The sequence below is a fragment of the Astyanax mexicanus genome, chromosome 21 (genome assembly GCF_023375975.1).
Source record: "Astyanax mexicanus isolate ESR-SI-001 chromosome 21, AstMex3_surface, whole genome shotgun sequence".
NCBI lineage: Eukaryota > Metazoa > Chordata > Actinopteri > Characiformes > Acestrorhamphidae > Astyanax > Astyanax mexicanus.
The window spans coordinates 12,395,342-12,415,150 of NC_064428.1; the positions used below are offsets into that span (position 1 = coordinate 12,395,342).

The 19,809-nt window shown below is 38.2% G+C and overlaps 1 protein-coding gene across 1 annotated transcript; it reads left to right on the forward strand.

The window, feature by feature from the left end:
- Window positions 1-10,186: 10,186 nt before the first annotated feature.
- mylz3 (myosin, light polypeptide 3, skeletal muscle) lies at window positions 10,187-18,383 on the forward strand. Its single transcript, XM_007234824.4, has 6 exons — window positions 10,187-10,317; window positions 10,940-10,967; window positions 14,828-14,971; window positions 16,958-17,128; window positions 17,255-17,332; window positions 17,915-18,383. Exons 1-6 carry the CDS (start codon window positions 10,315-10,317, stop codon window positions 17,941-17,943), a joined length of 453 nt encoding a protein of 150 aa, XP_007234886.2. The 5' UTR covers window positions 10,187-10,314; the 3' UTR covers window positions 17,944-18,383.
- Window positions 18,384-19,809: the final 1,426 nt, after the last annotated feature.

Here is a 19,809-nt window from a genome sequence, read left to right on the forward strand (position 1 = left end):
AAAAAAAAGTTCCAATAATTTAGTTTGGCCACGTTAAATTAGATGAGTTTTGGCCTTTGTTCTATGCTTTTTTGTATTGTTCCAATACACACAAAATACATTTATCCTTCACTTTTGCTTTCATATGCAAACGAGATGTAAATGTACGCAAGCCATAAATCAAGTTGCTTGTGATGCCCATTCCTGGAACATGGACATAATTTTCATATGTATCAAGATGTAGAGACAAAGAGGTTTCTATGGGTGACGGGCTGAGCGGTTTGCACTGTTACAGATTGTTTCCATATATATTTTTAAAACAATACTTTCTTACTGATGGGTCAAAAATATCAGCATAATGTATCTTCCATATTGCAGCACAATTTAAATAAAAGTTTTATTGCATACAAACAGTGTGTAACAATACATTTATTAAGATTATTATTATTAGTTCCTTATAATAAGTTACTCACACTGCATATTTACAAATCATTGATTGTTGGGATCAGCAATTTCAGTGAAATATGTCATATAGCAGATGAACACTGTGATATTTGAGAAGTAAAATTATTTGTTCGGATTTACAGAAAGTGTGCAAAAATTCTTTAAACTAAATTAGGCAGATGCATAAAGTTGGGAACCCTTGTCATTTATTGATTTAAATACCTTTAGCACAAGTTATTGGAACACACATTTTGTTTGGTAAGCCGTAGGTCAGTGACCCTTGACCTTCAATTACACAGGTGATTTCTATTATGAGAAAGCGTTATAAACTTTGTATAAAAATGTAATTGGTAGTGGAGATTGAACAGCTAGTCTGAGGCAGGTGAATCAACTGGACGATGGGCAGCTGTGGGGTAGACTGACTTCCACAGACTTCCATCAGTCTGAGAGATGGAAAGTGAATTCTGTCCCTTTTATCTGGTTTTAGGTGTTATTTTTTGTATATTGCTCACACCTGAATTTAAACGAGCATCACATGAAATCCGAACCTAAAACAAAGTTATTTACCCAAAATTTTGAAAAGATGGTGATAATTTTTGGAGTTTTTGTGTGAAATTATGTTCATGTGTGTGTTTTTTTAGGGCTTTCAATGTTAAAGCGTTAACGCAGTTGATTAATTTAAAATCAGTATCACTTTATTTTTTATTTTAACTACGCCACCAAGTTGGACCCTAAGTTTTGCTGTCTGTGTTGCTTCATGCTGTTTACACACTAAGCACGGTATGTGCAGCGTTCACTGCTCACTGCACACAGCCACGCGACTCCGGCACATTTTCAGCGTTCTGTGTCAAAATGTCACAGAAGCCAGACAGCTCTAAACCAATCAGAGGAGACGACGTGCTCACCTGGTTTATTGTGGCGCAACTTTGGTGCGTTTAGGTTTTTATACCTGTGTGAAACCAAATCAAACAGAGGGAGAAACAATACAAATAAACCAAGTAAACTCGAATAAAATAAAATCAACTGATCCGGAAACTTTCACAACTACAGATATGAAAACGCTCTTTTATACTCAGCTAATTAAGTTCTAATACAGAAATCCTTACAACCAAGCTGAAAAGTTTATAATAAAATAAAATAAAAAGTTCTGTGGTACTCTGGCCCATATTTGTTATGCATTTTTTATTACTGCGCCCCATGTTGGCTTTACCTCCCCTTAAACATACAGGTACATACCAGAATTTTCATTTTAGACACCACTAATATAAATATATAAATAGCATTTTACATTTCTTACATTAGTTATTTTATTAGTATTTAAATATCCACTAACAAATTGCGTCTTAAGTAGAACACGTGCAATTAATCGCAGTAAATCACAGAATATTGATCAAATGTTTTAATCAATTGACACCATTTTTTGCACTGTTCCAATTCAAATAAAGGAAAAAATCATGTGTATAACAAAACTTGTAGTTGCAATAATTTTTGGTGTAGAAAAACCTAATTTTTTTTGCAATATTTTAACTTTTACTGGTGCCAAACATGGCTGTATTTGCTTCATTTAATCCAGGTGGTGACCTTTGTTTTGGCCTGGCACTGTATTTATTTGTCCTTTACTTCTGCTTTCATATGCAAATGAAATTATGATTGTGATGTCACATTATGAACACAATTTTCATATGTATCAAGATGTAGAGACAAAGAGGTTTCTGTGGGCGACGGGCTCAATGGTTTGCACTGTTACAGATTGTTTCCATGTTTTTAAAACAATACTTTCTTACTGATGAGTGAAAAATATCAGTATAATGTGTCTTTTGTGTTGCAGTTCAGTTTAAAGTACTACTATTGCGCTAATCCAAAAACTGTAAGAAAAAAACAAGAATTCCAGGTGAGAGACCGCTAACCCTAACATTTTCTCCCCAATTTACAAGGCCAGTTACCCAACCCACGCTCGGAGGAAAGCGCAGCGACTCGGTTCTTATACATCAGCTCACAGACGCAGCCTTGTGCTGATCCACATCACCCTAGGAGTGATAAGGGGAAAGAGCGCCATCTACTGTACCCACCCAGAAAGAGCAAAGACCACTGTGGTCTCTCAGGGCTCCGGCAGCTGATGGCAAGCTGCATGACTGGGATTCGAACCAGCGATCTCCCAATCATAGTGCCAGAGCCTCAGCATATTATACTGTTCTATGCATTATATGAAATGATTACATTATATTGTCACCATTTTATCAAAAACACAAAAATCTCCAAAACAGCAACTTTACAGGAGAGATATAACATTTTCCTAACTTTCAATAGAAGTCAAAGTAAAATGATTCTGTGTGTAAGCACAAAAACAGTCTCCCAACAGATGGCAGCACTCTCCTTATGATGTATCTGTAAAGAAGGATGGACTTTGTTTCCTTACTTAAGTAGAAATGTAGGTTTTCTATACCTCACTGTAGTAATTATTTTATATTTTCACACAATTATCTGAACTTCTACCTACAGAGTAATAAATGTTGATACTTTTCACTCTTTTGGGCTGAACAAAGTGTATACTCGGCAACCAGGGTGTTGGTACAAGCTGCGTGATCCAATTTACGCATCATACCCGTATTATATTTATACTATTATACTTGTAGTTGAACCCTAGTTGAGGCCAAGCCAACTACTCTGCACTACTGCACATGCTCAGTTTAATTCTTCAGTTAAACAGGATCTACTGAGCAATTATGCAGGGGTGTGTCCTCCCACCTCTCACTCACCATCAGTGTGTATTCATTCCCCACAGGCTGCTGCTTCTTCTCTTCGGGTTTATGTTCTGTATGTGTTATATAATAGTTGTAGGCTGTAAGAGCAAGTTACTGTGTTTTGTGTTGCAGAGTGTATATAGATTGTATGCTGTCTTGGTCCAGCTGGTCATAGAAGCTTGCAACACAAGCTTCTATGAATGACAATAAGACATATATGACATATACGCTATAGTCATTAATTCCTAGTTGCTAATTTTAATTGTCAAAAAAAATATGGTGTGAAACATGTGAATGACACAACATTTTTGACAAAACAAGTTTTTAGTTAATCCTAAACTCCTGATTAAGACTGCAATTTGGCAGAGTGGCTTTACTGTTCTTTAATACCTGACTGGTAGAATTCATACATAAGGAGCACCGGATTATAAGAAACACTAATGATTTTTGGGAAATTGAAGGATTTTAAGTGTTCTTTATAGTGCGAATATACAGTAGTCTAAATGGGAGCCAAGCATTTGGGCCTAAATCAGGCCCAGATTCAAACCAGAGCTGGGCTGATAAAACTCTTTTGCTATCTGGGATATGAGAATTGGGTCTAGTAACAAAGAAGAAAAACTTAAGTAGGAATTTTGGGTATCTATACTTTAGTGGAGACGACTTTTTACTTCTACTCCTTACTTTCTTATGCAGTTATCGGTACTTTTTTACGTAAATTCAAATGTCATAGATTTGATAGCTTCAATATTAATGAGAATTGAATGTGTCCAAACTTTTGACTGGTAATTTATTTTATTGCTATATGCAATATTTGTAAGTTGATTGTGTAAAGTTACAGTCTACAGCTGGTTGGTTAAGCATGTAATAAGGACAGGTACGATGCATCCCTCTGAATATTTGAAGTACAAATACTTCATTACTTTACTTAGATAGAAACGTTGGTTATCTATACTTTACTGTAGTAATTATTTTTACATTTTCACACAATTATCTGAACTTTCTACTCCTTACATTTTAATAAAAACAGCCTCGTTACTCCTATTTCATTTCAGCTGGTTTTCATTCTGGCATCTCATCGTTCAATAAAACCTCTATCCAGATAAATCTCTCCTCCATCCAGATAGAGTGACTCTGATTGTGATTGGATGTAGAGAAGTATAAACATATACCATTCAGACCCCCTATTGGTTATTGTTTTTTTGTTACATTACTTTTACTTTTATACTCTAAGTAGTTTCAAAAGCAGTACTTTTATTCTTTTACTTAAGTAAAAAGTTTAAGTTGATGCTTCAACTTCTACAGAAGTATTTTAAACCCTAGTATCTATACTTGTACCTACACTCTGTAATGAATTTGAGTACTTTTGACACCCTTGGCAACAAATATGGTACAAACCCACTGAGAGCCCTTGTTCCTTCCATGTTCCCCCTACATGAGCCTGCTAGTCTTAGGGTGGAGGTAATCCAGGGCCAGGGTTAAGAACCCGTTATTCTTTATGCGGATTAAAGGAAACACTGCAGTAAGTAGACGGTAGGCTGAAGAACGTTGCTGTATTATATATGTGTCAGATCACAATGGCGGAGATCTTATGAGGAATGGGATCTTGGTGAGAAGCTTGGTGACCCGAGGCTCCCTGCCAGATCCTAATAAGGCTCCCGCCTCCTCACGGCTGCTGCTGGACAATGATGGACTCTCACTCCGGCTTTTTTTAAACCCTACTTCAGCGACTGACTGGAGACCAGCCTTGTTTTAGAGCGTCTTGGCGTGGAGTCTCAGTGTGGCGTCTTGGCTGGCTGGTCTGGAGTCAGTGCTTGGCGTTAGGTGGGTAATCTGAGCTGTTGCTGAGCATCTTTACGATCTGTGGGCTGCTGGGGGGGATGGTGGGCGGCTGTAAGACGTTTGGACGACTACTGAGTAGCCCGAGTTCCCTCCTCTGAGGACCCTCAGGGGGAACCCGACACCCCCGAACACAGAGACAGGGCCTAAATATAGAGCTCATCTGCCCCGGGGGGCGGAGTCTCGGCACATTCAGAAAGAAGTGAGTGGACACTCGGGGCACGAGGAATAAGCACGACTGCAAAATGCAGTTTTGTTGAGTTTAATGAGAGTGTGTAGTGGGGGGAGCACCAGAGAACGTGACCGTTTCTGGACATCAAACCATCAAGCTCCAATAAGAGAGAACCTAAAAATGATAAGTTTCTTTGATTTTACCAAATTGAAAACCTCTAGAATATAATCAAGAGGAAGATGGATGAACTGAAGTCGAACTGCTTGAATTTTTGCACCAGGAGTGCAGGCAAAAAGTTATCCAAAAGCAGTGTGTAAGACTGGTGGAGGAGAAAACTGCATACTTCTACATACTTATGTCTATTTGAGAAGAGTACTCAGTGTTGAGAAGTGTGTGTAATAGTGTAGGAATGTGGAATGCAGTTAGCACAATGCTAATTGGTAGAAAAGCATTAAGCTGCTATGACTTTTTGCTGCATTAGCCTTGTTAAAACATGGCTGAGGCAACCAAAAATACATTAGCCAACCACTACAGCTTCATCAGTGGTTAGATTTAGACCACAGAGCTGCTCTTGGTTACTGCTGGGGATCGTTTTAAAATGTTTAATACCGATACTGATACCCAAACAAGACTTTTTAAAAAAAAAAACCTTTTTCTAAATTGTAACCAAAAAATACAAAAAGCGATAATTATTCTCACACAATGTATTTATTTAACAGCCTGCTGAAGTAATCTTATTGTCATACTGTCACAATGAAAGACTCCATCTTTCTAGATCCTGTCTGAACGAAAACAATAAGCATGATTGTTTGTGGCGCTTTATTGTTTTTTTTTTAACAAAAACAACAGCGTTACTTTAACTGCTTAAACTCTACATTTTTCTGGAAGAATGTCAGATTTTAAGAGTTCTTTTTAAGAAATATCAGCATTAGATAATATAATATTTTTTTTATTGGGGTCAATCACTTTAATCACTTTATTATTATTTTTTTAAATGCTGGTTCCCTGTATTTTTGGGAGGGAGACAGTAATAATATGGTATAGTGGTTTACGTCTGGTTTACTTCTGGTTTACTTAATTGTATTATAATATTTCAGGGTAGAGTGCAAGAAAGAGAGGGAAATGTGCAAGTGAGTAAGAGACAACGCGAGTGAGAGACAATGCAAAAGAGAGGGAGAGACAGTGCATGAGCGAGTGAGAAAGAACGAGAAATAGTGTGAGTGAGCAAGAGAGGGAGAGACAGCGAGAGCGAGTGAGAAAGAGCGAGAAATAGGGCGAGTAAGCAAGATACAATGCGAGTAAGTGAAAGACAGCAAGAGAGAGCAAGAGACAGCGCAAGAGAGCGAGAGACAACACAAGAGAGTGAGAGACAACGTGAGAGAGGGCGAGACAATGCAAGAGAGCGAGAGACAACACAAGAGAGGGAGAGACAATGCAAGAGAGGGAGAGACAGCGTGAGAGAGGGCGAGACAGTGCAAGAGAGGGAAAGTGAGCGAGAGACAGCAAGAGACATTGCGAGAGATGGAGAAACAGCACGAGAGAGGGAGACAGTGGGAGAGAGGGAAACAGTGCGAGAGAGGTAGAGACACCGCAAGAGAGGGAGAGACAGCACGAGAGAGGGAGAAAGAGCGAGAAAAAGCATGAGTGAGCAAGAGAGGGAGAGACAGCAAGTGTGAGTGAGAGAGAGCGAGAAATAGCGCGAGTGAGCAAGAGACAGTGAGAGTGAGAGAGAGCGAGAAATAGCGAGAGTGAGTGAGAGAGAGAGAGAAATAGCGTAGAGTAAGTGAAAGACAGCAAGAGAGAGCAAGAGACAATGCAAGAGAGCGAGAGACAACACAAGAGAGGGAGAGACAGTGCAAGAGAGGGAGAGACAACACAAGAGAGGGAGAGACAACACAAGAGAGGGAGAGACAGCACGAGAGAGGGAGAAAGAGCGAGAAAAAGCATGAGTGAGCAAGAGAGGGAGAGACAGCAAGTGTGAGTGAGAGAGAGCGAGAAATAGCGCGAGTGAGCAAGAGACAGTGAGAGTGAGAGAGAGCGAGAAATAGCGAGAGTGAGTGAGAGAGAGAGAAATAGCGTGAGTAAGTGCGAGTAAGTGAAAGACAGCAAGAGAGAGCAAGAGACAATGCAAGAGAGCGAGAGACAACACAAGAGAGGGAGAGACAACACAAGAGAGGGAGAGAAAGTGCAAGAGAGGGAGAGACAACACAAGAGAGGGAGAGACAGTGCAAGAGAGGGAGAGACAACACAAGAGAGGGAGAGACAACACAAGAGAGGGAGAGAAAGTGCAAGAGAGGGAGAGACAACACAAGAGAGGGAGAGACAGTGCAAGAGAGGGAGAGACAACACAAGAGAGGGAGAGACAACACAAGAGAGGGAGAGACAACACAAGAGGGAGAGACAATGCAGAAGAGGGAGAGACAGCGTGAGAGAGGGCGAGACAATGCAAGAGAGGGAAAGTGAGCGAGAGACAGCAAGAGACATTGTGAGAGATGGAGAAACAGCATGAGAGAGAGAGACAGTGCGAGAGAGCAAGTAAAAATCTGCACGCTGAAGTAAAGCATGGCAGCATTCCACATAATCACCTAAGTAATGTTTATATATTTATTTATTTTTATTTATTTTTTGATCACTGGAAATAACTCAGGTCTGAAGGGTTAAGAAAACATACATGTCAAGATGGAATTTTATGTGAAACTTTTATTTGGGACTTGCTAAAGTTATTTGTATCAGATCGTAAATGTTTCAAAGTGTCTAGTTTATCATTATCCAGTAGTATTGTTCTTTCTCAGCTTTTTTATTGGATATTTGTTGAATTGAATGTTAGTTTGTGTTGTAAATCCCGTGCTCTGTAAATAATCTGTGAGTGTGTGGTATTCTACACCAGTGGGGAACAGGGAATGGCCTGCAGGAGAGGACAGATGGAAGTTAGGATCAGGGTTAAAGAGGTGGGTGTGGTGATGGATGCAGATCCTGGAGGTGCTGGAAGATTCTGGAAGGAGGTTATTTACCCTTGTGGCACAGTGAACTTAAACTGTGCTGAAATAGTTTCTCACAAAAGTGAGCACACCCCTCACATTTCAGTCAGGCAACCTTTATTTTCACTGAGGAATACATTAAGAGTGACCCTCTTTTATAATGTTGTTGAGCATTAACAGTATAAATGAAAAAAAAATAAAAGAAATACTCATTTTAAATCAACATTTAACATAGATTAATAAAATATTTATGTAAAAAGAAAAAAAAAGACAATTCGAAAACACAAAAACTAATTGACACAAAAAGTAAAGCATTTATGAAATGTAAAATAAAGAAAACGTAGAGTAAAATGATAAGAATGATAAGAAATTATAAAATTAATAATAATGAACTAAGACCATAGGAATGAAAATAAAAAAACTGTATAAAAATTAGAAAAATATATAGTAATAAATAAATAAAAATAAACAAAACATTTTAATTTTAAATCAACATTTAATATAGATTAATAAAATATTTATGTAAGAAGCAAGAAATTAGAAATAAGGAACAAAATAGTAAGAAATAATAAATAAAAGAAATACAATATAATTTTTAATTCAACATCCAATATAGATGAATAAAGTATTTATTTAAAAAGAAAAAGAAATCTAAAAATACCTTAAAAACAAATTCACACAAAAAGTAAAGAATTTGTAAAATATAAAATAAAGAAATAATAATAATAATAATAATAATGATGAAATTAATAATAATTTTTCATGTTTTTGCTAATTCTTTGCTAAAAACTCATTTCTGTTACTTTCAGTAACAGGACTGAGTTTTGTTTCCTGGTTTTATAGATTTTTTAATGTGAATATTAGTTAATGATAAACAAATGTATCAATTTGTTTATTATCATTATAATACATTTTATGATAATACATTTGATCCATTTAAGATTTGGGTCTTCTTGAAAAAATAAGCTTTGTATATTTAATGAAAATACAATGTGCATGCATATACTGTATAGTGATTTTTTGGTCATAAATATCAACAATTTGAACATTTCTTTAACATAAAGACTTTCTTGAGAGAAAATTAAAGGAATTAGTGAACTTGCTTTTAAACATGCTTTTTAAATGTCACATGGGTTTTGGTGTGAGAAAAATGTAAACATTTTTGGATTAGACAAATAAACAGCTCTGGGGAAAAAAATAAGAGAGCACTTAAAATTGATGAGTTTCTTTGATTTTACCAAATTGAAAACCTCTGGAATATAATCAAGAGGAAAATGGATGATCAAAAGCATAAAGTTATCCAAAAGCAGTGTGTAAGACTGGTGGAGGAAAGAGAACATGATGCCAAGATTCATGAAAAAAACTGAGATTAATGCACCAAATATTGATTATTTCTGAACTCTTAAAACTTTATGAATATGAACTTGTTTTTTTTTTTGCATTATTTGAGGTCTGAAAACTCTTTTCGCATCTTTTTGTTGTTGTTGTTTTTTTTGTCATTTCTCATTTTCTACAAATTAATGCTCTAAATTACAATATTTTATTTGGAATTTAGGAGAAATGTTATCTGTAGTTTATAGAATAAAACAACAATGTTCATTTTAAATAAATAGCAAAATCAGACAAACTGATTCTAGAATTTTCCTGAGAATCCCAATTTTGACCTGACTTTCACTTTAGCACGCTGCTCACAGGGCCTAGGCCATATGTGGCTGAGAGTCTCTGGTTATAAATACCACCACTGAAAGTGAGATGCACCCCCAGGTCACCTCCCCAGCATCAATCTGGCAAAACCCGAGTCTTAAACACACGGATTACAGTAGAATCACAGCGTTCACGTTTACAGTGATCTACCTGCTGAACGCTGGTGATCGGGCCTGATGTAATCAGGCTCTGTGGAACCGGTGAATTGCTGACCAGAGCCAAGGAGTCTTAATAGAGGTCTGGGGAGTAGCCTAAATATAGCAGCGCCAACAGGAGGACGCAGCTCCCCTTTCGGCTTGCCCTAAGAAAGTTAAAAAACGTCCAGAGCGTCAGCCGATCCTCCCCGTGACATCAGCGCCCGCACTTAAATAAGAAGGCCCGTGCCCGAGGCTCAGGACCACTCTCCTGGGACTAAGGCTTGTTGACTTCTGCCCCTTCTCCCGTCCACCTAAACTGCATCATGGTGTGTACTTTATACGGAATATTCTCACTTTTCTGCTTCTCTTCGCTTCTCGTGTTTGGTTCTGCTGCGGAAATCTGGCAACCTGGCTTCCGGGCAATTTCAGGATACTTTTTCTATTGATTTTTTTTTTGTGTGTGTGTGTGAATTAGCAGCAAAGGATGGATAAGTCACTTTTTATTCATCCTATATAGCTGACCTTTTTGAGTTATTGAGTTCTTGAGACGTAAATGTTTGAAATTTGAGAATTTTGAGAATGTTCCTCATTGGATCAAAAAACGCCATGCTTGTTTTCAATTGTTTTCCAGCCCTGTTGGAGCTTAGAGCTCTGACATCATTGCAAAACAAATACAAAAAAAATTTAAGATACACAGAATTTTTGATTTTCTTAAATTTCCAATGTAAAATAGTCCAATTTTGTACAGAAACTTTAGGACTATTACCTGCAGGTCTGCGTAGATAAAGTATAGTAGTGTAAAACTGAGACCCTTCAAAGAATTAGCAGGAAGATAAACTAACTAAACCCACTGAACCATCTAATGATGCTGTAATCATTGTGAGTAACTGTATTTATTGTTAGTCGTTTATACTGCTGTACTGACTATACTGTGTTTGTCTTTGCCAGAGTGAGTTCTCTGCTGACCAGATTGAGGGTAAGTAATCAATGTAGCTACAGTAAATCTATATATGGTTTATATGTGTTTCAAAAAATATATATATATATATATAGTATAAAATATATACACTTAGTTTTCTCCTAGGACTTATTTTTACTGAAGATTTTTGTCACTCTATACACAATGTCTATGTCACAAAATACAAAAATAGCAATTTTACAGGAGAAGGAATATATATTTTTATTTTTCTTTGACAGTCAAAGTCATTGTAGAGCATTTCTATTGGTATATCCATATATCATAAAATTAGCATTGCATTGTAAAATGTCAGGTAGCTAAAATGGTATAGAATAACAAACACCAATTTGGCAACAATGTATACATGACTTTTTTTTTAAATTTGGTTAGTCAAAGTTTGGTTAAAATGATTTAATCACTTAAAAGTACAGTTTTTTTTTGTCATTTTAAGACAAATAAATTTGCTTCTAAATCACATTCAAAACCTATATTCTATTATTCTAAGTCAATGATTTCAATATTTAAACATTTACCAGAGTGAAAATTTACTCCAGAACTAACGAGAAGTCCTAATCAACCCTGCAACCCTAGCAAACTACCTAGTATTAGCATTAAAACAAAAATGTAGCTAGTGTTAATAGCTTTAATAGTATTCTTCAGGTATTTCTATTAAACTCATCGTTTGTCCTCTGAGGTTGGATAATAATCCCTAAAGTAATGCTAAAAACTCATTACCAACATTTAATACGGACACTCTAGACCTAGCAGGAGTTAGCAGAATTAGGATAACATAGAATTATTGATCATATGGATGATATTAGTAATAATTTGAGGGAAAAATGTGATGTAAAGTGTATTTTTGGACAGCAAATATAAGCTTTTCAGTCAGAAATGCCAACAGAAGTTCAAGTACAGGCTTTGTTTAGGGCTAAATGAAATAGTAAGTGGAGCATGTTAGCATGCTAGCTTGCTTGCTTTCATTCAGATCAAAGGGCCTGAGGAGGAGGGGGGTAGCTAAAGGATTATAGAACTTAAGAACTTGCAGCATATAAGATATGAGATTATTATCTTTCATAATTTAAACAAGCAAACTGATAGTAAAATGTTCATTATTAGCATTATTAGCCCAAATAGCAAGTGGAATATATTAGAGTTCATTTAAAACCAATAATTCACTTTTGGGAAGTTCATTTCTACTAAAAAGTAGAGGTCACTAGCTAACGTTCCTCAGCTGCTGAGGGTAAACATGTGCTGGATATTTCTGGAACAGTAAAACACAAATGCAGGCGTCGACTTTACGGAGGCCTTTAGCATTTGGACACAGTGTTGATCCCCAGCTAATGCAGGCTGTTCGGGAGGAATGTCAGCAAGTGATCCTCCTGCTCTACAGGAAAGTCACGCTAGCTTAAATTCAGTTATCTCAGTTATCCCTCTGTTATCTACGATAATTAGCTGTATTTCCGAAAGATCTGGGAATACTGCTGGTGTATAATCTGGTGTTATAATTAGCGTAATGTAATCCGGTACAGTAGCGCGGCAGCAGCAGTTCGGAGCGTGTCCCGGGGGGTGGCGGGTTACGCAGTACTCAGCATTCCCCTGTTAAACTTGGTGCAGGCGGCTTGGCCATGTTTGGCGAGGGGAACTTTCTCAAGACGTATCGGCTGACAGGGCAGCGCACTAAATGCCACCCAAAAGAGGCCGGGCAGGAGCAGCTGCTACAGTAGGGAAGGTGCTGGAGGTCATCAATCTGCTGGAGGATCACTTTCCATTCAGCTCCCTGCCGAGCCCATAGACCCATAGACCCATAAACCCATAAAGATATGGCCAAGTCATTTTAGCAGGGTTTCTAGTTCCTACAAAAATATCCAGTCTTTCTAAAACCTAAATAATAAAGAAGCTTAGGCCAGCCCACCATAAATGTGTTATTAGTAGTATTGATATTACATTATATTTCCAATACTATTGTAATATTAGTAGTCATAGTTACTGAAGTTATTTTGTTGTTCTGACTTATTAAGTTAAAATAACAAGCCTAACATCAAAAAAATTCTGTCAATTTTTTTTCTTTACATAAAAGTTTGGACCTCTTCTGCCAAATCAGATCCAGTAGCAGAAATGAAGATGTTCTGAAGCTATACTAGTTAAATTCATAAAATTAGGAATGCAATTAGCTGAAACCAAAGGTTTACTTTAATTTTACTGCTTTACTTTTCAAAGAAGACTTTTTTCTGTCAAATCATTTTTTTTTAAACATAACAGTTTGGACCTCTTTGGCCAAATCAAATCCAGCAGCTGAAATAGAGATAGATTCTTGGCAGCTGTTTTGAAGCTATGCTAGCTAAAATCATATAACCATACACCCATTGACTTGTAGACCTATATACCCATATATCAATAGACCCATAGACCTATAGACCCATATACCCTTAGACCCAGAAACCCATAGATCCAAAGACCCATAGACTCATAGACCTGTAGACTCATAGACCTGTAGACTCATAGACCCATAGACTCATAGACCTGTAGACTCATAGACCTGTAGACTCATAGACCCATAGACTCATAGACCCATCGATTCATAGACCTGTAGACTCATAGACCTGTAGACTCATAGAACCATAGGCCCTTAGACCCAGAAACCCATAGATCCAAAGACCCATAGATCCAAAGACCCAAAGATCCATAGACCCATAGACTCATAGACCTGTAGACTCATAGACCTGTAGACTCATAGACCCATAGACTCATAGACCCATCGATTCATAGACCTGTAGACTCATAGACCTGTAGACTCATAGAACCATAGACTCTTAGACCCAGAAACCCATAGATCCAAAGACCCATAGATCCAAAGACCCATAGATCCATAGACCCATAGACTCATAGTCCTGTAGACTCATAGACCTATAGACTCATATACCAGTAGACCCATAGACCTGTAGACCTATAGACCCAAAGACTCATACACCCATAGACATATAGCCCCATAGACTAATAGACTCATAAACTTATAGACCCATAAACCTATAGACTCATAAACTTATAGACCCATAAACTTATAGACTCATAGACCAATACTCCCATAGAACTATAGACCCATACATACAAAAACCCATAGTCCCATACACCATTATACTCATAGACCCAAAGACCCATAGACTCATAGACTAATAGACCAATAGATTCATATACCCATAGACTCATAGACCCATAAACTTATAGACTCATATATACTCTGTCTTGTTTAGTCTCACTCCTTTTCTTCCTGTGGACACAGCTGTCCCTTAGTTAGCGGTTGGTAATTAGCGGTAGCTGGGCAGAGTGCAGGAGCAGGACCTTCACTTTCTATGACCTTGTAGATTGTATGTAGTCATATTTGTTGAAAAACATATATTTTATTATAGTAATAGTTTCTAACACTATAACTATACACATAATCTATAATCTATAAATGTAATTATAATATAAATGTATAAATATAATTTGTGTAATGGTGAATAGGTGGCATATTTAACTAAAACCTGCAAAAAATGTGATTGGTGTTTAGATGCGTCCCATTGTTTAATTTATTTTAGCCATAAATACAAATTTAGTGCATCACTCGTTTTTTACAATATACTTTTACAATATAAAAAAGTTAATTTTTATGTTTTTTACAATACTAAAATGACTTTCTTTTTTCTTTTTTATGTTTTTAGTTAATTTTGTTTTACTTAAAAGCCCTGGCAGTTTGCTGCACATTTTGGACACTGGATCTTTTACTATTTCTGGTTATTGACTGGACCTGAGGAGCTTAAAAAAAAATAAAGGGAAAAAAAAAACGTTACTATATATGGTAAAAATCATGTAATAAATCCTGTTCTTCCTCTGATCTACAGACTTCAAGGAGGCCTTTGGTCTCTTTGACAGAGTTGGTGACAACAAGGTCGCCTTCAACCAGGTCGCCGACATCATGCGCGCCCTGGGCCAGAACCCCACCAACAAAGACGTCAAGAAGATCCTGGGAGACCCATCTGCTGATGGTACGGCCCAACTTTACATTTCCTTTACTTTACACAAACCAGAACTCTGAAATAATGTTTTAAACCATAGATCTACACACCATACTATACAGTCTCTGTTACATAGGGAAAGTTACACTGTCTAAAATACATAAGTAAACAAAAAGGTTAAATATTGTCAGATTTAACGTAGATAAATACATTTCCTAAAATATCTTATATCATAAAACAGCTTAAATTTATGCTAGAATTAGCTAAAAATACCTGAAACTAAAGAACCACCCTGGCACCAACATTGTCCAAAATCTTTTGGTATGTTGAAGCATTAAGATTTCATTTCAGAAGCCCAGCTCCCATAATCCCCCCTCCACCAAACTTTACAGGAAATTAGTTTAAATGTATCGGTGGGTTTTAGTGTGTAGTGTTTCAGTGGTTAATGTATCAGTGTGTAGTGTATCCGTGTGTATTGTGTCAGTGTGTATTGTGTCAGTGTGTAGTGTGTAAGTGGTTAATGTATCAGTGTGTAGTTTAGCAGTGTGTAGTGTTTCAGTGTGTAGTGTAGCAGTGTGTGGTGTAGCAGTGTGTAGTGTATCCGTGTGTATTGTGTCAGTGGTTAATGTAGCAGTGTGTAGTGTTTCAGTGTGTGGTGTAGCAGTGTGTAGTGTTTCAGTGTGTGGTGTATCAGTGTGTATTGTGTCAGTGTGTATTGTGTCAGTGTGTAGTGTTTCAGTGGTTAATGTATCAGTGTGTGGTGTAGCAGTGTGTAGTGTTTCAGTGTGTGGTGTATCAGTGTGTATTGTGTCAGTGTGTAGTGTTTCAGTGGTTAATGTATCAGTGTGTGGTGTAGCAGTGTGTAGTGTTTCAGTGTGTGGTGTATCAGTGTGTATTGTGTCAGTGTGTAGTGTTTCAGTGGTTAATGTATCAGTGTGTGGTGTAGCAGTGTGTAGTGTTTCAGTGTGTGGTGTATCAGTGTGTATTGTGTCAGTGTGTAGTGTTTCAGTGGTTAATGTATCAGTGTGTGGTGTAGCAGTGTGTAGTGTTTCAGTGGTTAATGTATCAGTGTAGCAGTGTGTAGTGTTTCAGTGGTTAATGTATCAGCATGTAGTGTTTCAGTGGTTAATGTATCAGTGTGTAGTGTAGCAGTGTGTAGTGTTTCAGTGGTTAATGTATCAGTGTAGCAGTGTGTAGTGTTTCAGTGGTTAATGTATCAGCATGTAGTGTTTCAGTGGTTAATGTATCAGTGTGTAGTGTAGCAGTGTGTAGTGTTTCAGTGGTTAATGTAGCAGTGTGTGGTGTAGCAGTGTGTAGTGTTTCAGTGGTTAATGTAGCAGTGTGTAGTGTAGCAGTGTGTAGTGTTTCAGTGGTTAATGTAGCAGTGTGTAGTGTAGCAGTGTGTAGTGTTTCAGTGGTTAATGTATCAGTGTAGCAGTGTGTAGTGTTTCAGTGGTTAATGTATCAGCATGTAGTGTTTCAGTGGTTAATGTATCAGTGTGTGGTGTAGCAGTGTGTAGTGTTTCAGTGGTTAATGTAGCAGTGTGTGGTGTAGCAGCATGTAGTGTTTCAGTGGTTAATGTAGCAGTGTGTGGTGTAGCAGTGTGTAGTGTTTCAGTGGTTAATGTATCAGTGTGTAGTGTAGCAGCATGTAGTGTTTCAGTGGTTAATGTAGCAGTGTGTGGTGTAGCAGTGTGTAGTGTTTCAGTGGTTAATGTAGCAGTGTGTGGTGTAGCAGTGTGTAGTGTAGCAGTGTGTAGTGTTTCAGTGGTTAATGTAGCAGTGTAGCAGTGTGTAGTGTTTCAGTGGTTAATGTATCAGCATGTAGTGTTTCAGTGGTTAATGTAGCAGTGTGTGGTGTAGCAGCATGTAGTGTTTCAGTGGTTAATGTAGCAGTGTGTGGTGTAGCAGTGTGTAGTGTTTCAGTGGTTAATGTAGCAGTGTGTAGTGTAGCAGTGTGATACAGTGTATTGTATCAGTATGATATATTATATGTGCTTGTTGGTTTTCGTGCAGACATGGCCAACAAGAGAATCGACTTCGACACTTTCCTGCCCATGCTGAAGACCGTGGATGCCGCACAGAAGGGTACCTACGATGACTACGTTGAGGGTCTCCGCGTCTTTGACAAGGAGGGCAACGGCACAGTGATGGGTGCTGAGCTGCGTATTGTCCTGTCCACACTGGGTGAGTGGTCAGGGAGGGGATTGTGGGAAATGTAGGCCTTCCCCTGACTGACTTCATATCATGCTATCAGTTTGGTTTAGGAAGCTTTTGGGTCTGAACACCTTCTCGCTTTGTTCTTTGCCACAGGAGAGAAGATGGCCGAGCCCGAGGTCGATGCCTTGATGCAGGGACAGGAGGATGAGAACGGCTCTGTCCACTATGAAGGTTCGTATCTGGACTCATAACACCTTATTACTGTCTAAACTTAAACTTTAAACGAGGGCCAGGGCCTAGGGGTGACTTTTGAGGCTGTACATTTTGGTCTTCAACCAGATTTGAAAAAGAGTTATCTACACACCAGGGTTCTCGTTCTCTAAATGACCCACTCTCAGGTCCAATCCCATTTCACCCCTTGGTTCTACCACTTGCCCCTACCCCTTCTTTTTTTCGAGTGTAACCCTTCCTTTTGGAACAGAGTTAGAAGGGGAAGGGGTGAAATCCTCCACCTAAGTATTGGGACAACACATCATCAGAATAGCTAAAGTTCAGTAACCTAGCTGCTGCTGCTGGATTACAATAATTATTATTGTCTATTCCTTAATTCCTCTATGATGGGGAGCTAAAATTAGCTTTTCTTAGCTTTTATTTTATTTTATTTTTCTGTTCCACCTTAAATGCTGCAGCCCCTGCCATCTGTTGCACCATTTATGTTGGAACGGGAGAGTTAGCTATCTAGCTATATATACATAAATATATACAGTATATATGCGACTGGCAACTGACCTAGTCTCGCATCTCCTTTTCCAGCTTTCGTCAAGCACATCCTGTCTGTGTAAGACTCCCCCAGCCCCAGAGAGTGGTGAGAAAGGCGGTGTATCTACAGACCCCATGGTGTCAGGACATCAACTCTAAGACCAACGAGAAACAACCATCAAAAAAAATGGACTATGAGATGACACACTTGTAAACCTTTCTTTTTTTTTTTTTCGCCCGCCTGCCCCCCACCAAAACCCCCCTTAGCAGTCGAGTCGCGGCTGCGGCGGAGATCGAAGGGAGGAGGCGGCGTCCACTCATAAAGTGGGGGTGCGTTCCCTGTTCCCTCGCCCGCCCGGGTCATTCCACCACCAGCCAGCCGTGCCAAAGGCACCTGCCTCGGCAGCCGCCGACCGCCTGCGCCACACGGTACTCCCCCCTCCAAGCCCGGCCCAGCTCAGCCCAGCCCAGCCCAGCCCTCACACGTTCATTCATTTCACAATAAACTCTTTTTCCAAAAGTGCCTCTTCTTCGTCTTTGCTTTTCTCCATAGGAAGGAGCAGCCCTGCAGCCTCTGGCTAATATTAGCATTAGCATGTTATATCATATTATATTATTATACTTTAGATTCTTCAAAGTTGCTCCTCTTGCCTACATGAGAGCTTTGCACGTCCCTTCTGGATTTTCTTGGTCAGCTTTATGTGGCAGAGTCACCTGGAATTCAGGCTTTCAGTTAACAGCTGTGCTGAACTCATCAAGAGTTAATTACTTGAGTTTCTTGTCTCCTAATAAAGTGTTTGAGGGCATCAGCTGTAAAGTAGTGAAGAGGTAGAGTTACAGGTATACAGTGAATATCTCAATTTGAGTAATGTTCTAATACATATAAGAAGCAAGAACTACTCAACTAAATAAAGAACAAATATATAGGTCATATATAAGGTCAGTCACTCTAAAAAGACCATCAAGAATGTTACAATGATAAAACTGGCACTCATCAGGACCGCCCCAGGAAAGGAAGAGCGAGAGTTTCCTCTGTTGTACAGGATAAGTTCATCCAGTTTCCAGCCTCAGAAACCACAAGTTAACAGCTCTCCAGATAAGAGTACCTAAATGTTTCATAGAGTATTTTGGTTTGTTTAACACTGTTTTTAAGTTACTACATGATTCCTTATGTGTTCCTTCATAGTCTGGATCCCTTCACTATTCATTTACTATGTAGGAGAAAGAAAAACATTAATTTTAAGGTGTGTCCAAACTTTTGCCTGGTACTGTATATTTATTATAATTATACACACAAGCAATAATATTAGGTAGCCAGTGTCTGCATTGGCTTTATAAGGAATGTATAAGGACATTTTAAAGTGTGTATGCGTTGTTATACTGTAATTCATCTTTATATGTGTGAATGTAATGAAGATATATTAGAGTATAAGGAAGAGCTTATTGGGGTACAGGCTAGGCTAAGCTAAGTGATAAACACCACTACTGCAGTGACTCCCCGCTTAACTACAGCCGGGCTAGGCTAAGCTATGCTAAGCTAACTGAAAAACGGGCTGCTGGTAATTCTGTGCAGCTATTGAATTTTTATATCTTAGTGTTAAACACTTCCTGAGATTTTTATACTCAGCAAATAAAAAAAGAAGAGCAAGTTAATATAGAATATTGTTGTGATTAATCTGATTACATTTTTTTAATCGATTGACATCAATACTATTTAAAGCTGGTAGCCTCAGTAATGGACTCCCTTCTAGTCATGTCGGAAATATCGTATTTTAACGGAAAAACTAGGATTTTTAGATAATCCCAGAGGTTCCCAGTGTGGGGCGTGTCAGTAACAAGAGGTCAATAAATTAATTTAATTTATTTAAATTGATAAATAAATGTAATAAATTGATGCAGACAGTTTGTATGGTAAACAGCTTCACACTTAAACACTTGCAGGTTGTTAT

Bases quoted from the DNA above. Each gene is read 5' to 3' on its own strand.
- mylz3 (XM_007234824.4), top strand. The intron at 14,972-16,957 runs GTACGGCCCAAC...GTTTTCGTGCAG, and splicing joins GGGAGACCCATCTGCTGATG to ACATGGCCAACAAGAGAATC. The intron at 17,129-17,254 runs GTGAGTGGTCAG...TCTTTGCCACAG, and splicing joins TATTGTCCTGTCCACACTGG to GAGAGAAGATGGCCGAGCCC.